Raw genomic sequence first — 22457 nt, forward strand, 5'->3', positions numbered from 1 at the left:
TTGAATAAAATGTAAATGAATGTCCATTTCTTTGGAGTTCTTGTGGTGTTTAGAAAATGGATGAGACTAGAGACAACTAGTAGAGATAGTCTTATAACTGATTTCTTTGGCATATAGCCACTTTCTATTGTTAGGTAGGCTCAGACCTACAATAATAAGTGTTAGCACTTGTACTATCTTTCCCGTTTTCTAAAGGGTAAATCAGGTTCAATATGTCATTCAGTACTGGGTCAGTCTTTTCTATTTTCAGTTTCCTCGTGAAGAAAGCAGGGAATTGGACCTAACGTTGTGATGAGACACCTATTTCATATACACATTACACATTCAGTTAATCATCAAGTATTTATTATGATGAGTCCACTCTGTGCCAGGCACCAATGAAGGCATATAGAAGATTTACACAAAGCTTTTAACTTCTAAGAATTAACAAAAAAGTGATCTTTCCTGCTTAGATAGCAGTCTTCACAGTTAGTGCTTGTTTGGATATATAAACTTGTTTACTTTTTTTTTCCTTAGCTTACAATTTTCCTTTCTGGGATCAGTTTCCTTCTTACCCAAGCACGTATTTTGAGATATTTCAATTAAGATCTATGAGTGATCCATTCTTATACTTTGTTTAAATGTATCTTTATTTTACCCTCACTTTTGAATGATAATTTAGTTGGGTATAGCGTCAACAGACTTATTATTATTTTCACTCAGTACTTTAAAGGTATTATTCTGTTGTCTCTTGATATCCATTATGGTTGATGAAAAGTCTAATTGTCATTATTTTATAGTTGGTCCTTTTCTTTCTCTTAAGATTTTCCTGTCATTGATGTCTAATTGTTAATGTGTTTGGTTTTGACTCTACTTTTGTTGGTCATTAATGAAACAGAATGAACTTTTTTTTTTTTTTTTTGCTTAGGAGGATTTGCTCTAGGCTAACATCCATGCCAATCTTCCCCTATTTTTTAGTATATGGGATGCCCGCACAGCATGGCTGCTAACAGAGCAGTGTAGGTCCGCACCTGGAAACCAAACGCAGGCCACTGAAGTATAGCATGCTGAAGTTAATCACTAGGCCACTGGAGTTGACCCTGCAATGAAATTCTTTAATATTTCTTCCTTCCTGGAAATATCAGACATTATTTCTCCCATATGTATTTTCTCCAATTCTCTCGACTCCTGTGCCACAGTTATTCAACCTGTCTCTCATATTTCCCATGTCTTTGTCTCCTGCATTACAGTTGAGGTAAGATCTTTTCTGGTTCACTAGGTCTCTCTTAAGATGTATCTAACCTGTGTAACCCAGTTGATGAATTTTTAAATTCAGTAGTCCTTCCTCAAAGTTCTATTGCTTTTTAAAATACTCTTGTTCTTATTCTTTCATTATAGCATCTATTGATTATTTTAAATCTTAATTTATTTTAAATATAGTAAATGTAGTTATTTCATATTTATGCTCATTTGCTCTGTTGTCTCCAGTTCTTTCTATTTGTTCCATCTCCTGATTTTGTACACACACCCACACACACACGCATACATGTATATAGTGAGCACCTCTTCAGTGGGTTTTACACACACACACATCCCCTTTGGGAGCCCTGCATGTAGTTTAATGCTTCTTCTTCCTTTCTTCTTTCCTAAATAATCACTTACCAGACACACAAATAGTATCATGTTAGACTTCTTTAGGTTGCATATGTCAAAGACACATTTAGGCAAACTTAAGTAATAGAGGGTTATTATAAGCTATACATGATAATAAGAAGGAATTATTATAAGGCTGTTCTTGTTAATAAGAAAGACAGTTATCTAAGCTGCATACCCAGCTCTCTGAGAGACTACAGAGCTGTAGTAATCAAAACAGCATGGAAATGGCACAAAAACAGACCAGTGGAACAGAATTGAAAGCCCAGAACTAAAACACACATCTATGGACAGCTAATCTTTGATAAAGGAGCCAAGAACATACAGTGGAGAAAGGAATATTTCTTCAGTAAATGGTGTTGGGAAAACTGGACAGCCACATGCAAAAGAATGAAAGTAGACCATTATCTTACACCGTACACAAAAATTATCTCAAAATGGATTAAAGACTTGAACATAAGACCTGAAACCATAAAACTTCTAGAAGAAAATATATGCAATACGTTCTTTGACATTGGTCTTTGCAGCATTTTTTCCAATACCATGTCTACTCAAACAAGGGAAACAAAAGAAAAAATAAACAAATGGGGCTACATCAGACTAAAAAGCTTCTACACAGCAAAGGAAACCATCCAGAAAACAAAAGGACAACCCACCAACGGGGAGAAAATATTTGCTAGTCATATATCAAACAAGCAGTTAATTTCCAAAATATATAAAGAACTCATACAACTCAACAACAACAAAAAACAACACAATCAAAAATTGGGCAGAGGATCTGAGCAGACATTTTTTCCAAAGAAGATATGCAGGTGGCCAACAGGCACATGAAAAGATGTTCAATGTCACTAATCATTAGGGGAATGCAAATCAAAACTACACTAAGATATCACCTTTGACCTATTAGAATGGCTATAATCACTAACACAAAAAATAACAAATGTTAGAGAGGATGTGGAGAAAAGGGAACCCTCATCCACTGCTGGTGAGAATGCAAACTGGTGCAGCCACTGTGGAAAACAGTATGGAGATTTTTCAAAAAATTAAAAACAGAAATATTATACAATCCAGCTATCCCACTACTGGGTATTTATCCAAAGAAGTGGAAATAAACAATTCAAAGAGACATGCACCCCTATGTTCATTGCAGCATTATTCCCAATAGCCAAGACGTGGAGCAACCCACGTACCTATCAACTGATGAGTGCATAAAGGAGATCTGGTATATATATATATACAATGGAATACTACTCAGCTGTAAAAAACAGACAAAATCATCCCATTCACAACATGGATGAACCTTGAGGGTATTATGTTAAGTGAAATAAGCCAGACAGAGAAAGACAAATACTAGTCTTTTTTTTAATATCTCTTCACCCTTGCTTTATTAGTCAGAGTTCATATCTCTGCACTCTAGTGTGTCCTTGAATAATGGGAAAATAAATTAGTTTTGATATTATGCAAAAACTTGGATTCAAATTTCAGCTCTGCTTCTTCTTAGCTGTGTGAAGTTGGATAAGTTATGTAACCATTCTAAGCCTCTCTAAGATAGGGGTAATGGTTCCTAACTTAACAGATTGCTGGGATGACTACAAATCACATTTAAAAAACACATACCCTAGTGGTGGGCATATGATAGGCACTTGACAAAAGCTAATCATTACAAAGAATTTGCCTTATCTAGTTTTTGATAGAATCTACTTCACAAATACACATAAAAAATAATTAAAATTCATGATCTTAGAGAAATTGTGAGATAGGTTCTATTATAAAAGCATTTTAATTTATAAGTCGTGCATCATTGTTAAAGAATTCAAGTGAAAACTTTAAAAACCTATAATAACACTCTACCACCATAACATAAATGTTATGATTTTTCATATTCACTTTATCTCTTTATCTTTATTTAAGCTATGATTTTTTAGTTGAAATGATTGCATATAAATAATTTTAAACTTTTTCACTTAATAATTTATCATGTTACTTACTTAATTTTTATGCCAATATACTATGTATCAGTAAGAAATACCATATTTTATTTAATGTGTATTTAATTAATTAATTAAATATAATTTATTTAACCTTATTATGAGATATTTGTCTCACCTCCTGGTGGGTGCTATTATTAAAAATCTTATAATATCCTTTTTTGTGTATATTTAAGGGTGGGGGGGTACTTCCTTTCTAGGCTAAATCCCTTAAGTGAGATTAATGACAGATATATGCCTTTAGCCCTTGAAACATTGTTTTTCAAAATAGATACCCATCTTTCTAGAAACCAAAATCCTTCACTGGAAATTATCCAAAGCACTGCTCCTAGATCAATTTGGTGGGATCAAGAATGAGGAAAAATAAAAGATGGGAGGGGACAGTTCAGTATTGGATTTGGATGTGGTAGAAAATAAGAAGATATTTATAATCGACGATTTAATTAAAATCCATATGCTTTTGGAGAAATTGATCATCTCTTCCTTAATTCAGTCAGATAGTCTATTAATCTTTCAACAAGGCTGTTATAAAAAAAAATGATGATAGCACAAAATCCCTGCCTTCTGGAAGGTTCCATTTCAGTGGGAGAGAGAAAAATTTTTTAAAGATCATTGTAATACCGTTGAGCAGTGTTCCCTTGCGGGGGAAGTATGCTACAGGAGGGCAAGCAGCTTTACCTTGGAGCAGTAGGATTCATTATGAGTCTGTGCTGACCTCACAAGACAAAGGGGAACATTGTTAAATACCTTTTCCTGTAACCATCGCCTATACCTGGGAAGTGTAAATTGCCCAACTTTGACAGCAGTACTGCGTGTCCTGTAGACTATTCCTAAAAGTTCAAATAAAGGATCTTATTACAGGTCTTGAATATGCTGAAACCTCCTGCTTAGACTTCTGCTTTGAGTTCACAGCATCTGGCAACTAGGCCTCAACCTCTCCTTAAAGATTCAGTATTTAATTTTAATGTTGACCACCTAAATAGGTAATAGGAACCATGATTCTGTTTGAGCTGTCCCAACTATGCTAAGCATTTTAAGACATAGGTAGTATAGAATTAGTTTTATTGAAAAATAATGTATGAAAAATATCAATTCTTTCCTTTAATTCTGAGCCATGTTTCTTATTTCATCTCAGCAGGTAATGTTCCTCGTGACCCTTTTGCTCAAGCTTATAACTTGATTTGTTTCCCTATTGTATGAGGATTTGTAAGCCTCAATCACCCATAGTGAGATCATGTTGTCATCAGACTTAACCTGGTAGGAGTTGGGGATTAGATGAGACGCAGAAGAAGTTTAAGAAGAATCTCACTGAGTAAAGCCAATTTTACCCAGAACCATTCAAGTTCACGGATTTTAATTAACAGTTTGAAATTTGTAATATTACTTGAATTTCAGATGGGTGAGAATTTAACACCGTATTATAGGAGCCCAGGCAAAAGGACACGAGTTGCGTCACAGAGACTTATTAAATGTGATGGAAATTCAACAGACGAATGCAGGCAAACAGGTGCAGGAGCTGAATTAATTTTTAAACCCTACCACTCAGGAGGAATTGCAATGCTTCACATTGACAGCCACAGCACGTTGCTAATTTCATTCACAAGCTTAAAAATCTCAATACATTTGAACATGTGAATGTATTAAATTTTAAAAAGTGTAAGTAGCATAAGGGTATCCCAGAACTAAAAATGATCGTTTCTCTCTGGGACTTCAAGTTATTTAGCCAGAAGCATGGTGTTTTTTATGAATGAAATCTATCTTACCACTTCCCCATACAAATTGAGTTCTATTATTGTATACAGTGCAGACTGTTACTAAGCAAGCTTTTCTCTTACTTTTAATGTGAAATCCCTTGTGAGTCAGAGGAAAACTGAGTATTCACTGATCCAGGGCTGGAAGGAGCTTCTCAGTCAATGCTTCCGATGGTGCTAAGTGGTGATCCTCCTGGAGTTAAAGAAAAACAAAGCAAGACTAAATGAAGGCAGAGGCTTTTTTGGTGGTATCATTAAAGGTGGTAAGTTGTAAGCTGGAAACTCAGCAAACTCAGTGTGTTTTCACCAGGAATGTACTTACTTTGGAGTCCCTGGTGCATTTGGGAATTTGATAGAAGCCCTAGAGTATCTCCACATAACGCTGCACAGACACACAAAATCTTACCAAGGCTTCAGAGAGCGCATGAATTTCCACATTCAGCCTACTTTTTATGGTACATCTTGATCTGTGGGACGGAAAGAATATCTCTCATTAAGTGGATTTTCTCTTTTGCCACCTACTGTGCACCAGGCCCTAGACCTTGGACTGGGGATATAAAGGAAAATAGGAAGAGGTATTTGGACCTTTTACAGCCTAGTAGAGGTTAATAGACAAGTAGTATAGAGTGGTAAGTAGTTAGATGAAATATTTATAAAAAGGTCATGCAAAAGCTTCCTTGAAAAGGTGGCACCTTAGTGAGTATTACGGATGAGTAGGCATCAACTTTAAGAAGAGGGAGAAGAGCATTCAAGACTGAGAATGAGAGCAAGGAGCACTGCCCTGTTATGGCTAAAATTGTGTATTTACAGGAAATGCGTAATGACAAGTGTATGGAAATCCTTCAGTCTTCTCTTGCAACATTTCTCAAGAAGTTAAAGAAGAGATAAAAGGAGCTGGCTTTAATTTCCCAAGACTTTAGCCATTTGAGCCCTTTATTCCTAATTGTACACGAGCTGGTCCCCTCATTTTACTTAGCTGGAGAATATTAAGCACTCATTTTTAGAATATAATAGCAACTGTAAAACATTCCCCTCCTAGCAGGTGAGTCGAGAAAAGCCCAGTATGTACTGCATTGGATGAGTCTGGATTCTTAATCAAAAACATGTAATCTATAACTACCCAAAAAGTCTTTTGATAATGGCAGCAGCAGCAACTGTTTCTTTTTTAAACCCACTATCAAGAAAGCTGATGAAAAAGAGAGACAAATGCACAGTCTAATAACCTGAGCTAACAAAACATTATTTTCAATAGAACGAAAAGGACAAAAGCCAAAGGTATTCATTACCGTTCCCAGAGTAAGAGACCAGGGCAGTTGCTGCCGCCACCAGATGCGCAGTCTTTAGGCCTGACAATGCCCATCTCCCCAAGGGAAATGTGGAGAGAAAGCCAAACTCTTGCAACTTGATGCAAAGTGATTTGGGTTCCATTACAACATCTCTCAGTAAAAGGCTATTCAGGCTTAAAGTAAAGATTCCACATTCGTTTTCTCCCAGAAAATGAGTGTTATATGAAACACCAGACATGGAATCAGAGCTTCTGGAAATCACTCTAAACCACGTGATTTCATCTTAACTTCCTTAAATTCTAATCAGGAAAAAGGAGATGAGATGGTTTGGTGAACATACCATCTTAAAACTGTATCCGTGTTTTGGGTACACTTTAAAGACAAGGAAACTCAAGAACATCTCAGGAAACTGAAAAATTACAAACCTACATAATAAGATAAGTTGTTTAAAAGAAAAAATAAACAAAACTATTGATGATCTGAGCTTTCAGGATCTGTTTCTCAGATGAACTAGCCAGAAATGCTACGCCTTTCTTCTGAGGAAGTTCACACTATATTACAAAACAGAGTGAAGGGGTGGACTTTGTGTTATAAAGACCTGAGTTTCCATTTGGCTACTTACAATCCCTGTGAACTTGGGAAGAGACATTTAACCCCTCAGTTCTTCACCTTTGAATGGAAATAAAGATATCTACTTCTTAGATCTCAGAATTATTATAGGGGATTTAATGACATAATTAAGATAAGTGGAAAGTGATTAACACAAAACCTACTTTCAGTATTTTCCCAAGTACATTACCCAGAAAAACAAATCCTATGGAATGGATAGTTGTTATTAAAAATTGTAAGTTTCTGTTTCAAAAAGTTTGGAAATGCTAGGTACACAAAGTTAAACAGTTATCTTCAGAAGTTTACCATGCTGATGGATATTGTGGATCTCTGAGGAGTGTAGCACGCCGCATTTCTGGAACTTACTTGACAGCAGACCTGCTGGTGTTCCGTTGGGGGCTGAAGGTGCAATAGTTCACAAGGTCACTGTTTCCCAGAACAGTAGTTTGGAAAATGCTGTCTATAAGGGGTCAAGATTCTGGTTTTTTTTTTCTTTATGCTCCCTTAACAGTGCGTACAATCCTTCTCTGCAGGCCTCTTCCCAATACGTGCATATCATTCTCAATGGGTGTGAATTCCTGAGGGCAAGGACTGTGTCTTCATGAATGTTTTAGTCCTCAGTGTTTAGTACATTGTGTGTAATAAGTGTTGGCTAAATGAAAGAACAATATATTATTCAGGATATAATTATTGAATTTTACCAAATATTACTGATGCCAGTTTTAATATAAACAATTTCTAGTAGCCTCAGATTTCTTCAGCTAATAAATGGACTAAATACACTGGGGTTTTTGGAACTGTGAAAACAAAAGGCATGGTATAAAATGACTCACGAATATATTTTATCCTTGTGGAAGTATGCCTAAGAAAGAAGATAACCTGTGCAGAAAGGTGCTCCGTGAAAACTAGAGCAAAGGAATAAGAAAAGAATAGAGGAAAAAATTGTGTGCTTAAATGCCAGGATACAAGTTGTATACTTACATGGCAAGAAGAATCTAGAAGTTTAATTACGAGAAATAATCTCCTGGCCGGGTGAATGTAATACAACCTGGAAGGTTTAGGTTACTGAAATTAGGGTTCTTACAATTCTTAGCATCAATTATTAAATAGTCAAGGTCAAAGTAAAAATATTTTTTAGTGATTTCTCATTCCTATGCCATGCTGTCTTCATACTTTTAAGGCCTAAATACTACTCTGTAAACTTATAAGTACACCATTAATTTGTACATAAGGAAAATTTTATACTTGATTTTTGATGCTGGGGTCTTTTAGTCTGATGCCCAAATCCAATAAGCATTACTCAGGTGCTTCCGGGGGTTTAACAGCCCTCTCTCCCACCTACTCTTCTATTAGTCCGGGATGAAAGTAGAATTTCTTTGGCAGAACCTTCAAATTAACGTGCGAAATCCCCTCATCAGCTGCTCCATTTTGCAGCTGAGAATAGTGAATAAATAAAGACGCGAATGGCATTCATACAGTGGCTGCTTTGTGCCAAGTATGCGCTAGGTGCTCCTGAACACTTTCTTCATTTGATCTTCACAATAATCCTGTGAGAAGTGTTGTAATCTCATTTTCTAGTGGAGAAACAAACTCAGAAGTTAAGTGTTATTGCTGCACATCAAATAGCCATAAGAAAGTGAGAGATCTGATCCTTGAACCTAGTTTCTCCTTTCTAGAGCTCATCGCCATTTCTATTATACCGTGTTGTCTTAATGTAAGTATTGTCATTTCTTATGCTTTTCCAGAGGTATGATTAAAATGTATATGTATAAACACAGTACTTACAAAGAGCCTGACCATGACTTAGGTGAAGACAACTATTAAACTTTAATGAAGGACATGTAAAATATTAATGGAAACACTATGTTCCCTGGATGCATTGTTTTGATATTATGATAATGTGAATTTTATCCATATCACTTTAGAAGTTTACTGTAATTCCAATCAAAATATTTATTATTATATACTTTAAGATTGTTTCTAAATTTAATTTGGAATACTAAATGCATGAGAATACCCAAGAAACTTTGGAAAGAAGGATAATGGGGAGGGGTCATGTCTTGCCCCACCTGATAGCAAAATGTACTGTGAAAAAAAACCACAATAATAATCTGATATTGGCAGAAAAATGGAGAAATACGTCAATAGAACACAATTGAGAATCCAGAAGCAGATCTATTTGTATATAGAAATGTAGCGTATGATCAAAGTGGTACTTGAAATGAGTAGGGAAAGAATGTACCGCTTAATAAATGGGACAATTGGCTACATAGTTTTTTTACAAATTAAGTTATATCCCTACCTCATACCATACTAAAACATACATTTCCTATGGATTAAATATTTAAATGTAAGAAATAAAACCAAAAGTATACCAGAAAAATATAGAGTTGATTATAATTTTGGAGTGAATGCAGAAAGCCTTCCTAAACTTGATAAAATCTAAAGGACATAAAAAAAAAGTCTATATAGAAATTTTTAATTTCTGTATGGCAGAAAAACTCTACAAAGTGAAAAGACAGTCACAGTCCAGGAAAAATATTTGCAACTATACATAAGATACAGAGTTTAATATCCTTATTTTATAAATAGCTCTTCCAAATCAATAAGGAAAAAAGCAACATCACGTTGAAAACAAGAACAGAGTTTGTTCAAGCAATTCATACCTGAAATCAAATGGCCATTAGATTTGAAAGGATGCCCAATTCTACTCATGACCAAAGAAATGCAGATTAAAACAATTGTAAGCTATCATTTGCCTACTACTAGACTATTAATCAAGGGTAAAAAAAGAGAGAATTTCTGGTACTAGTGAGGATGTGGGGAGATGGCCTCTCGCATATAATATTCATGGAAGAAAATTCGTACAATCTATTTAGAGAGTAAATTTAGAGGTAGTGATCCAAATCTAAACGAGCATGAGTAGCCTTTGACTTAAGAACTCTAATCCTAGAGACATAGCATCACAGGTTCACATACAGTTACAAATATTTTTCCCAGATTGTGACTGTTTTACTTTGTAGTTTTCTGCCATGCAGAAATTTAAAATACGCAGGTCACATGTTTACTGAAGCAATTTTGGTGACAGCAAAACAGAAACTATCCTAAATATTCCTGCTGTGGAGGCAACATAAGCTCCACTAGAGTAGAGACTGCCTCTGTCTTAATTACTGTTGCATTTCCAGTTAGCTGGGGCTGTGCTGGACACTACAGACATTTGTTAAATGAATAAACGAAATGAATTATGATGCATCTGTACAACTGAAATTACTTTCAAAAGTAAGGTAAGTAAAGAAAGCAAGTTATAGATAATTGTGCAGATCGTTCCCTTCTCATAAATATATATGTATACATACTTTATATACAAAATGTCATAAATGTCTATCAAGAAAAAAGTTGGAAAGTATACCGCTTGGTTGCCTCTTGGGGTGAAATTTAAGGAGTAGTTTACATTAGCATTTTGCTTCATATACAACTGATAATATTTCTTTTTGCTTCTTTTTTTTTTTTAGCAATGACTATGTTTATAACTTTAAAGTATAAATATAATCACTCTTTCCATCCACCAACTCTTCTCGGTGCAAAGGATTTATAGCAGGAGCAAAGTCTCTATTTTCACTGAGTCTGTATTCTGGTGGAAGAAGACAGATGGAAACAAGTAAACATTTGCCCCTGATAAGGTATAATGAAAATAAATAAATAAAACAAAGGGGACTCTAGTGACAGGGTGCTGTTTTTCATAAGTGTAGTCAGAGACTTCCTCTCTAATTTTGTGATGTTTGAGAAGAGACCTGCATGAGGCAGGGGGTAAGCCATCCAGGATGTGAAGGCAGGTATTCTAGATACAGGTCGAACGACCCAGACAGGACCATGCCCTGGCTCAGTGAAGGGTAGGAGCGCAGGGTCAGGAGATGAGGTCAGAGAAAGGGAGCATAGGAAGCAGAGGCTGCATATGACATAGGGACATTTGGCCAAAGCAAGAACTTCAGTGCCTATTTCATGTAATAGGAAGACACTAGCATGTTGAACAGTGGAATGATAGCATCTAACTTTTGCGTGAAAAGGATTGGTCTGGGGGCTGTGTGCAGAATGGTGATGGCTTGGACTAGCATGATAGCAGTTGACAGAGTTGGTGACAAGTGGTAGGCTCTGGATGTATTCCAGATAGAGAGCAATCAGAATCAGCTGATATGAGAGAAAGAAAAGAGTAAGGATATGAAACTGTCAGGAACTTAGAGAGTACCAACAACAACAAACCTGATCTGGAATGTGAGAAGGGAGTGCCTCTAATGAGGCAGAATTCTTTAACAACTATCTTGAACAGCTAGGACCAATCTCTTAGGTCATGAATTTTCCCAACATTACTGTGAGAGACGTAAGTTCCAAATAATGTCTCCAAATTGTGTTGAAATTAGAACTTGTTATCCCATAGTGAATTTAATGTACCTTTACTTTTAAATGTACATTTTTTTCACATTATGCTTTTTATTTTTTGGTGAGGAAGATTTGCCCTGAGCTAACATCTGTGCCACTCTTGCCCTGTTTTTTAGTATGTGGGCTGTCAGCACAGCATGGCTGCTAACAGAGTGGTGTAGGTCTGCACCTGGGAACCAAACCTGGGCCACTGAAGCAGAGCTCACTGAACTTAACCACTAGGCCACTGGGGCTGGCCCTTCAATATACATTTTTAAAGTGTACTTAACTTGAAAACATCTTGCTATTAAATGTATATTAGCTTTTAATTTCCTTTTGTAGTCCGTTTTACTGACATAATTTTGCTATTTTAAAGTATTAGGAGGAAAACTTCTGCTATTTTGAAGAATTGAGAAAATTTGTCGTTTGGGATTTCATAGGTGTTAAGTGACATAAAGCCTACATAAAATCTCAACAATATTGTGCATTAATCTTTGGAGGAAAAACTTGGACTTAAATGACTGAAGTTCTTGATGAATTTTTTTAAATACAAATTTCAAAATCTTACCATTACATTCTCATACCTTATTTTATTTTGTAAAAGAAACAAGCAAAAATAAAATCCACCTTGCACATTTGCTCATTTCAGTTAATAAAGGCTTGCAAGCTTGCATTTCCTAAGGTTAAACTTAGTTTTGCAAGTGCACCATTGCATGTGCAAATGATTGATTCATTAAGGACAGTCCCAGTCAGCATCGGATATCTTTAAATACATGCAAACAATTCTATTGAGACACTGAAATTGCTAGCAAATTTGAGAGTTCAACTGCTCCATTAAAATCATAATTTGGTACCCACAGTCACCTTTAGTCAAAAAAATAGGATATAGGACAGAACCTGTTTCATGACAGTATTTTTAAATTCTGCTCATAATGTTTTCTGTGACTAAAAATACTATGCTCTTTATTTAGTCACTCATTGATGTGACTGAGTATTATGTTCTTCATATATCCATCCAATGATGTGAAGGAAACTGTAGTAGTGATGCTGCATTTTTATCCATTTATCCATTTATTTTCTTTATTCATTATCTATTCATTATCTTTTCAACAAACACTAGAGTGTTTACTGGAGTAGTTTTCGATCTTGGCTGCAAGTCAAAATCCTCTGTGAAGGTTTTTGAAAGTAGTGATCCTGTGTAATAAACCCCTGAAACTGATTCAGCACGTCTGGACTTTACTGTTTCAGAAGCTCCACAGGTGACTGGTGTGCAGTCAGAGTTAAGAAGCGTAGGCTTCTCTGTTGAGCTTGAGGGATCTGAGAGTGAACACGAAGTAGTCCTGTTGCCGAGGAGGTCAGAGTCCAGTGAGTGCGACAGACAAGGAACCTGGTCATCATGGCAGAGTGTGGTGAGGGCCGCACAAGGGACAGGCGCTCCTCCTCCCACTCAGAACTGGTGCTCACTGGCCCGGTGTCAACTAAGGCCACTGACGGACTAGAAAACACAAAAAGGAGATTTCCTCTCAGCACCAACCCAAATGACCCAAACTGTGGTGGAATCCATATTTTCTGTCTTACCTACTCTATGCCTTAATCAAGTCAATTAGCCATAGGAGACTCTGTGATTATACTCAGGAAACGGAGAAGCAGAGGGCCCAGTTTCTGTTTCTGGTAACAGGATATGGAGCTGAGAAGGGGAAGAAGGATTGCAAGCAGTGAGCTCCTCAAGAGCGGAGACCAGGTCTCACTGTTTTCTTCCTGTGGCCTAGTTCCGAGTCCAGCACATGGATGGGCATGGGATCTGGTATAGCTTTTGAATCCTTTTCCCCAATGACTTGTAGACAGATGTTCCTGCCTCGTCTGTGCAAACCTGAGAGAAGTCTCTCCCTTGCTCTCTGACCAGTGACTTTCCCAAGGAAACCCATTTTTGCTACCTCAGAGGCACAGGACATTTACTCATTGTCTTTAAACTCTCTAATTCAGACAGAGAACCTTGCTTAATCCTTTCTTGTCTTCTTGTCTGTTTGTACCATTGCCAGTTGATGTTTTGTTTTTACTACTTTAAATTTCATTACTATATGCTGTTTTATATTCTTTTGTTGCTTTTTTATTTCATCTTACACAATCTGCATTGCCAAGCTTTCTTCCTATAAATTACAGACATAAAGGAAGGATAGCCCTGGAAATTGAACCTAATTAAATAAGGAAGGATATGTGCCTTTGATCTCCAGAACAGCACCAAAAAGCTCCACAAAACACGGTGCCCATTGCGATCATTTGTCATCTCCTGGTCCCTAAAGATGCAACTTAGGAGGTTGACAGGACATACCTAGAAATTCTTTCCAGGAAACCCAATGGACATAGTCCAGATTACAGTTCCCTAAACAAAAGTAAGGAAACCCCAGAAGAAGGCTACATGGATTAAAGCTACATGGGCTACATGGATTAAAGTTACCCTATTATCTTCAGGACCATCCATTCCTAAATACAGTCATGTGCCACATAATGACATTTTGGTCAAAAATGGACTATGTATACAATGATAATCCCATAATATTAGTACCATATAGCCTAGCTGTGTAGTAGGCTGTACCTTCTGGGTTTGTGTAAGTACCCTCTTTGATGTTCACACTATGATGAAATCAGCTAAGGACAATTTTTCAGACCATATCCTCGTTAAGCAATGCATACCTGTATAAATGAAAGCTCTTTTTCTTTCTCCATGATATGATATTGGCAAGGCCTAAAAGAAAAGCTTGTCTGATCACAGTGATGTTAATTTGTCAGCTCCAGATTCATATATAGTGTAGATGTACTTAAGGTGAATATGAAATTATATAAACTTGAAGTTGCATAATAGCAAATATTAATAAAGTCTCACTTTATGTGAATACTTTGAAATAAAAACAGATTCTATCAACTAAAAGAATTAGTCAGGAATCTCACAGTCTCACAGATAGCTGGCTGAATGAATTATAAACTATAATTCTGCCATAGGAAGGTGCCATTTTCACCAGTAAACAGAAATGCCTACCATACTTTGTTGTGTCAAATGAACCAATGCCATTGTTTATATTAGAACTTCTATGGTGATTTCAGACATTATTTTGTTATTTTAACATTTGCTATTTTCTTTAGTTTTCAAAATTATATTCAGTGACAAAAGTAAGCAATCGTTTATTAAGCTCTCTGCCTTTTTATTATTTCATCAGTTTAGTTAATATGTAGCCAGTCATGGCTAATTTGGCACTGTGTTAAAAACCACATCTTCAGGGGCCAGCCCCGTGGCCAAGTGGTTAAGTTCACCCGCTCCACTTCGGCGGCCCGGGGTTTCGCCAGTTCTGATCCTGGGCACAGACATGGCACCACTCATCAGGCCATGTTGAGGTGGCATCCCACATGCCACAACTAGAGGGACCCACAACTAAAAGTATACAACTATCTGCTGGGGGGATTGGGGAGAAAAAGCAAAAAAAGCAAAGATTGGCAAGTTGTTAGCTCAGGTGCCAATCTTTAAGGGGGAAAAAAAAAACCCATGTCTTCAAATACGTATCTTTGAAATATGAGGAAAATGCAAAGAAAGCTAAGCCATTACCATGCTGAGCCATGCTTTTAATTTCTACAAAATATTAGAGGTAATGTTAGAAAAAATTTTTTTAAAGCATTAAAGCAAAAATATTCTACAGTATTTCCTGATCCATGTGCTTCATGAATGTTTACCTCCTATTTTATGTTAAAATTTATGTACATTAAAATATATTTTATATTACATCCCTCCTTTGAGAAAATTAGTGTTGCCTCATGAAGTCCTTCAGGAAAGGAGCCTTCCTGAAACACCCTCTAAATCGAAACCCTAAACGTGACGAGTTGCGTGTGTTGTCAGACCCTTAGGATGTTTCGAAGCACGTTTCCCAGTGACCATACTCTTTCCCTGGAAAATGGAGAAATTGAGTAGCAAATGGAAGGAAGTTGACTTCCCTGCTCAGCGTTGCCTTTGACGTTCTGTGTCTGAGAGACCTGGCCATTAGAACATAAATTCCCCAGTGTCTAACATTTTCCAGCCTTTCAGGAAAGTAGTTTTGTAGAGAAAAGAGTGAGCCCATACCATTGATTTATTTGACTTCAGGCAGCCAGGTTCTCAGCTCCCTGGCACATGTAAGATATTATTTCTCCCCTTCTCTGTCCAGTTCCCTAAGCAGATCAGTCAGATATGTCTTACTGCACTACTGGAGCTACAGACCGCTAGAATGTGCGATAAGGCACCAGCCTTGTATAAGTCACCTTACTGTGAGAAGCGTGTGAGGGGAGTCAGTGCCAGGACTGCATCATGCTCTCAGATCTTCATGCACAGGAAGTCTGGACTGGAAAGATTACTTCTCCATGCGATGGTGTTCCTAGAAATAAAAATACAGAGTTTTGATTAATCAAATCAAAAATTAAATTAAAAATTTCTGTATAAATTCATTGAACATTATACTTTAATATCATTTGTATGCCAATGGAGTAAGTCTAAGAAAAATGATATTTGTTGATTAATTTAAAAATCAACATTTTTTTGTTAATTCCAATTCGTGAAAAGTAGATGGGGCTTGTCTATTTTGGTGTGCATGTTTTAAAATATTATAAAATAATATTATACATGTATTATTTTGTAATTTGCTTATTTTACATATTCTAGACACAATCCCTTGTCAGATATTTGATTTACAGGTTTTTCCCCCAGTCTTTGGGTTATCTTTTCACTTTCTTGATGGTGTCCTTTGAAGGACTAAAGTTTTTAATTTTGATGAAGTCCAATTGTCTATTTTTTTCTTCTGTTGCTTATGATTTTTGTGTCATATCTAAGAATCTTTTGCCAAATTAAAAGCTATGAGGATTTATCCCTGTGTTTTCTTCTAAGAGTTTCGTAGTTTTTGCTCTTACATTTGGGTCTTTTACCCATTTTGAGTTAATTTTTATATATGATTAAGGGTCCAACTCCATTCTTTTGTATGTGGCTATCCAGTTGTCCCCACACCATTTCTTCTAAAGATTAGTTTTTTCCTATTGAATGGTCTTGCATCCTTATCAAAATTCATAGTTGATCATAGGGGCCAGCCCACGGCACAGCAGTTAAGTTTGCACATTCTGCTTCGGCGGCCCGGGATCCACCGATTTCGGTTCCCAGGTGCAGACCTACGCATCTCTTGTCAGGCCATGCTGTGGCAGGTGTCCCACATATAAAGTAGAGGAAGATGGGCATGGATGTTAGCTCAGGGCTACTCTTCCTCAGTAAAAAAGAGGAGGGTTGGCAGTAGATGTTAGCTCAGGGCTACTCTTCCTCAAAAAAAAAAAAAAAATCAGTTGATCGTAGATATATGGGTTTATTTCTGGGCTTTCAATTATATTCCATTGATCTCTATGTCTATGGTTGAACCAGCACTGTCTCAGTTACCATTACTTCATAGTATGTTTTGAAATCCATAAGTTTGAGTCCTCATATCTTATTCTTTAATTTTTTTTTCAGGGTCATGTTGGCTGTTCTGGGTCTCTCACAATTCTATATGAATTTTAGAATCAGCTTGTCAATTTGTACCAAAAAGTCAGCTGGGCTCTGATAGAGACTGCATTGAATCTTAGATCAGTTTGGGGAGTATTGCCATCTTAAACAATTTTTTCCAAAAAGTTTTGTAGCTTTCTTAGCATAAATTTTGCACTTCTTTTCTTAACTTTATTCCTAAGTATTTAGTTCTTTTTGATGCTTTATGAAGAGAATTGTTTTCTTAATTTCACTTTGGATTGTTCATTGTAGGTGTTTAGAAACACAGCTAATTTTTGCATGTTAATTTTGTATCCTGCTGCTTTGCTGAATTTGTTAGAATTGTTAGTTCTAACAGGGTTTTGTGTGTGTGTAAACTTTAGTGTTTTCTGCATATAAGATTATTTGCTCTGAAAACAGAGAGAGTTTTACTTCTTCCTTTCTGATCTGAATGCCTTTTATTTCTCTTTCTTATCTAATTACTCCAACTAATACTTACAATACTATGCTGAAGGGAAGTGGTGAAAGTGGACATCCTTGTCTTGTTCATGATCTTTGAGGAAAAGCTTTCTGTCTTTCATCATTGAGTATGATGTTAGCTGTGGGTACTCATATATGGCCTTTATTATGTTGACGTACTTTCCTTATATTCCTAGTTTCTTGAGTGTTTTTATCATGAAAGAATATTTCATTTGCTTTTTCTGCATCAGTTGAGATGATCATGTTTTTTTTTTTTCCTTCATTTTGTTAATGTGATGTATTACATCAGTCAGTTTTCATGTGTTGAACTATCTTTGCATTCCAGGAATAGATTCCACTTGGTTATGGTGTATAATCCTTTTAATATTGCTACTGAATTTGGTTTGCTAACATTTTGTTGAGGATTTTTATGTCTATATTTATAAGAGATATTGATCTGTAATTTTCTTGTGATGTCTTTGGTTTTAGTTTCAAGGTAATAGTGGTCTCATAGAATAATTTGAGAAGTGTTCCCTCTTCTTCAGTTTTTTGGAAGAGTGTGAGGTACTGTTATTAATTCTCTGAATGGTTGGCAGAATTTAACAGTGAAGACATGTGGACCTGGGCTTTTGTTTGTGGGTTGATTTTGATTACTGATTCAATCCTTTCCATTGTAACAGATCTATTCAGATTATGTATTTCTTCTTGAGTCAGTTTCAGTAGTTTGTATTTTTCTAGGATTTAGCAGTTCTAGTGAGTGTGTATTGGTATTTTATTGTGGTTTTAATTTGCATTTCTATAACTAATAATGGTGTTGAACATCTTTACAAATGTTTCTTGGCTATTTGTCTATCTTTTGTGAAATGTCTGTTCAAATTTTTTGCCCCTTTTTTAAATAGGTTGTTTGACTTATTAATAAGTTGTGAGATTTCCTTACATATTCTGAATAAGAGAGTTTGTCAGATATGTATATTATGATTTTAGTGTTTACTCTTAAGTCCGTGATCCATTTTGAATTAATTTTTGCGTATAGTGTGCAGTAAGGGTTGAAGTTCATCTTCTTTTGTACAGATCTTCACTTTCACTGAAAATCAGTTCTTTCTCCATTGAATTCACTTGACAACTTGGTCAAAAAACAGTTGCCAATATAAATGTGGGTCTTTTTCTGAGATGTCTAAATCTTGAGAACTATGTTATTTGGTGCATATACATTTATAGTTCTAGCTTACTGCTGTACTATCTTTTTCTCAATAGGAAGTGTTTCTCTCTGGGTCTAATTCTTCTTTTAAAAAGTTTATTTTGGGGGCTGGCCCCACAGTGTAGTGGTTATAAGTTAAGTGTGCGCCTCTTCAGTGGCCTGGGTTCACAGGTTCAAATCTCAGGCATGGACCTACACCATTCATCAGCCATACTGTGGTGGCAACCCATATACAAAATAGAGGAAGATTGGTGCAGATGTTAGCTCAGGACTAATCTTCCTCAAGCAAAAGAAAAAAAGAGGAAGATTGGCAACAGATGTTAGCTCAGGGCCAGTCTTACTAAGCAAAAAGAAAAAAAAATGTTTATTTTGTCTAACATAGTCTCTCCAGGTTTTTTACACTTATCGTCTACATGTTATATCTTTTCACAGCCTTTTTCTTGCTTTTACTTTTATTTGTGTTTTTATAGTTAAAGTGCATTTCTCTAAACAATGTGTAGTTAGGTCTCACTGTTTCTCAGTCAGATAATCTCTGCATTTTTATTGGAGTGTTTAATACGTTTATATTTAATGTCATTATTGATTTATTTGGATTTATTGTCTGCCATTTTGCTATTTGTCTTCTCTTAGTCTCGTTTTTGTTTTCCTGTTCTTCTCTTCTGCCTTCTTTTGTGTTAAACGCTATTTTTTGTGGACAATTTTTATTCTCTATTAGCTTTATTTCTTTGCATTATTTTTATTTATTTCTCTAGGGACCACAATATCAACTTTAACTTCCAGGAAAATGTAGCAACCTTGCAATAGTATAGTTTCATTTACCCACTCTCATCCTTTTTGCTTTTGCTGTCAAATAAGTACATACGCATACCTGTATTATAAACCTAAGAATATTGTGTTATAATTTTACTTAAAAAATCCTGTCTTTTAAAGAAATTAAGAGGAGAATGAATATATATAAAATAACATAATTAATATTATATAATATATACAATATAGAATAATATAATTATATAATACATTAATCATATATATTTTCTTCCTTCATTCCTTTCTGAATATCCAAGTTATCACCTGTTATCCTTTGATTTCAGTGTGAAGTATTTTCTTTAGCATTTCTTGAATGTAGACTTGTTAGCAATGAATTCTCTTGGCTTTTATTTATTTCAAAATGTCTTTGAATCTTTAATTTTGAATAATAGTTTTAGAATAGCCTTCTTGGAAGACAGATTTTTTTCCTCAACAATTTGAATGTTATTCCAGTATCTTATAGCCTCCCTTGTCCTAATGAGAAATGAGTTGTTAGTCATACTTTTTGTTCTCCTTTGTGTAATGTATTATTTTTCTGTTTTATTCAAGATTTTTCTCATTATCTTTGGCCTGTAGTTTGATTATGATGTGGTGAGGTGCAGTTTTTTTTGTTTATTCTATTTGGGGTTAATTGAACTTCTTACAGCTGTGAGTTAATGTTTCTCACTTAAGTTGGGAGGTTTTTCACTACTATTTCTTCAAATATATGCCCCCTCTTTCTCTTTCTCTACTCTGTGTTTGACTCCAGTTAGCCCTGTGAGTCATGAAGGATGTTTCTGACATAACAGTTTTAAACCTTGGTAGAATGCTTGGAAATAAAAGGGAGAAGTATGGATGAAATGCCACAATTTTCTAAGGAAATTTAGTTCCTGAAATATGCCTACACACAACACAACGCAGTAGATTTACAGTGGAAAATATTAATGTTACCTGTCCTCTTTTCCTGTTTTTTACAAAATCTGTTTTTGTAGGTGCATTTCCTCCCTCTGCTATTTATGCACGAAAAGACTTGCTACAACGATCCACCCATATTGCTACCAAGACTTTCCAAGCTTTTCGAATATTTGTGAATGATGAGCTCAATGAACTTTACACAGGATTGAAGACAGCTCAGAAGTTTCTGAGACCTGGTGGTCGTCTTGTTGCCCTCTCATTCCATTCACTAGAGGATCGCATCGTCAAACGATTCTTGCTTGGGATAAGCATGGCAGAAAGGTTTAACCTAAGTGCTAGACAGAAGGTGATACAATCTTCACAATTGGGTTCAGGTCATAAAAACAAGGAGGGAGGCTCTACGGGAAGGGCCCCTTTAATGTGGGAACTGATTCACAAGAAGGTGCTTACTCCAGAAGATCAGGATGTAGAGGATAACCCCAGAGGGCGCTCGGCCAAGCTTAGAGCGGCTATCAAATTATGAGAAAGAAAGTTATCATCATCTGATCCTTCAAGTTTTCCCTCACAGTTTCTCTTAATATTTTTCATGTGATACTCCTGCACAGCTTAATATAAGAAAGTACGTGATATAGAGATCTGTACTATATATGTGTGGAAGTTGAGACTATTTAGCCTTTTTCTTTTGTCAAAAAGAAAATGTCGGAAATATTAGCATGACACAGAAAGTTCAACTCAAGGAGCAGCAGCATCTTAAAACTGGAAAAATGTGTTTGTTTTAGCATTCTATTTGACTTTTGAAATGCAGTGCTTTCTCTAACAAGAAATTTTTTTTTAAAAAAAAAAAGAATACTATGTGTATTTATCTAAATGTTAACTCAAGTTGTCAAAAGAGAGAGATTATAATTATAGCTGCATGCCCTAAATTCTGAATTTAGATATTCAGATTTGCAACAGACTTTCTATGGCTCAAATAATTAATAATGATCGTGGAATGAATTTTAATTTCCCTACTTAGGAATAATCACTATAGCTTTCTCAAATATACATATTATGCAAATTTTAAATTTTCAAGTATCATTTTTTAAATGTATCATACCGATAAATTTCATTGTTGAAATTGTAGTGTTCATTGTCTTAAAGGGATTTTTCAGTGTGATATATACTGTGTTTTCATAGATTGAAAAGTAAAAATGTAGACTTGCTCTAAGAGCCCTCACAGAGAATGTTTCACAAAACTTATATTTAAAGTCAATTGTGTTTATTTTAATAGTAGCCCAGAATGCCTTTGATAAATAATAAAATCTCTCATCATTTGACTGCTTCATTTTTCACTTGAGCTATTCAAAGTAATTCAACCAAGTCTATTTGAAATAGAAAAGTCTGTGATGTATTCAAGTTATTAAAATCAATGCACCCTTAATGTTTTTACTTACAGATAGTAGCTGTAATTGTCAAATGTTTATTCAGGAAAAGTTCACTTATTAGAGGATTCTTTAACAAATTGATGAGATTGAGTCATAATTCACATATCAACTTTTTATACATAAATATGCACTTTTAATTTTTTCAGTTATTCAGCAAGTACAGAACTACGCAGAGAAACAGTGGTGAGTAGAATACACATAGTCCACAGTACCTGTCCTGTGGAGTTTATAGTCTAGGGGAAGAGAGCTAGATTAAATAATCACAAAAATCAATATAAAGTTGACACGTTACAGTAGTAAATACTACAAAGAGGTGATACAGGGTACGGCAAGAACACCTGATAGGGATTTCATCTACTGAAGGAAACCAGGTCTGACAAAGTGGTGCTCGTGTCATGACCTGAAGGATAAGTAAGATAATTAGTCAAAGGGTGCATGGGCATGTCAATTAAAGGTGCATGTAAATGATTGTTTTCTT

The 22457-nt window shown here is 35.6% G+C and overlaps 1 protein-coding gene across 7 annotated transcripts in view; it reads left to right on the plus strand.

Moving 5' to 3' along the window:
• METTL15 (methyltransferase 15, mitochondrial 12S rRNA N4-cytidine) overlaps positions 1-21385 on the plus strand; it is a 180051-nt gene extending 158666 nt beyond the window's left edge. For all 7 annotated transcript variants that reach the window (XM_044753739.2, XM_014831445.3, XM_070491383.1 and 4 more), the window contains exon 6: positions 20633-21385. In XM_044753739.2, the coding sequence (XP_044609674.2) occupies positions 20633-21078 (446 nt within the window). In that variant the 3' untranslated portion in view covers positions 21079-21385. The remainder of the gene's footprint in view (positions 1-20632) is intronic.
• Positions 21386-22457: the final 1072 nt, after the last annotated feature.

Source organism: Equus asinus, chromosome 20 (assembly GCF_041296235.1).
Source record: "Equus asinus isolate D_3611 breed Donkey chromosome 20, EquAss-T2T_v2, whole genome shotgun sequence".
Classification (NCBI taxonomy): Eukaryota; Metazoa; Chordata; class Mammalia; order Perissodactyla; family Equidae; genus Equus; species Equus asinus.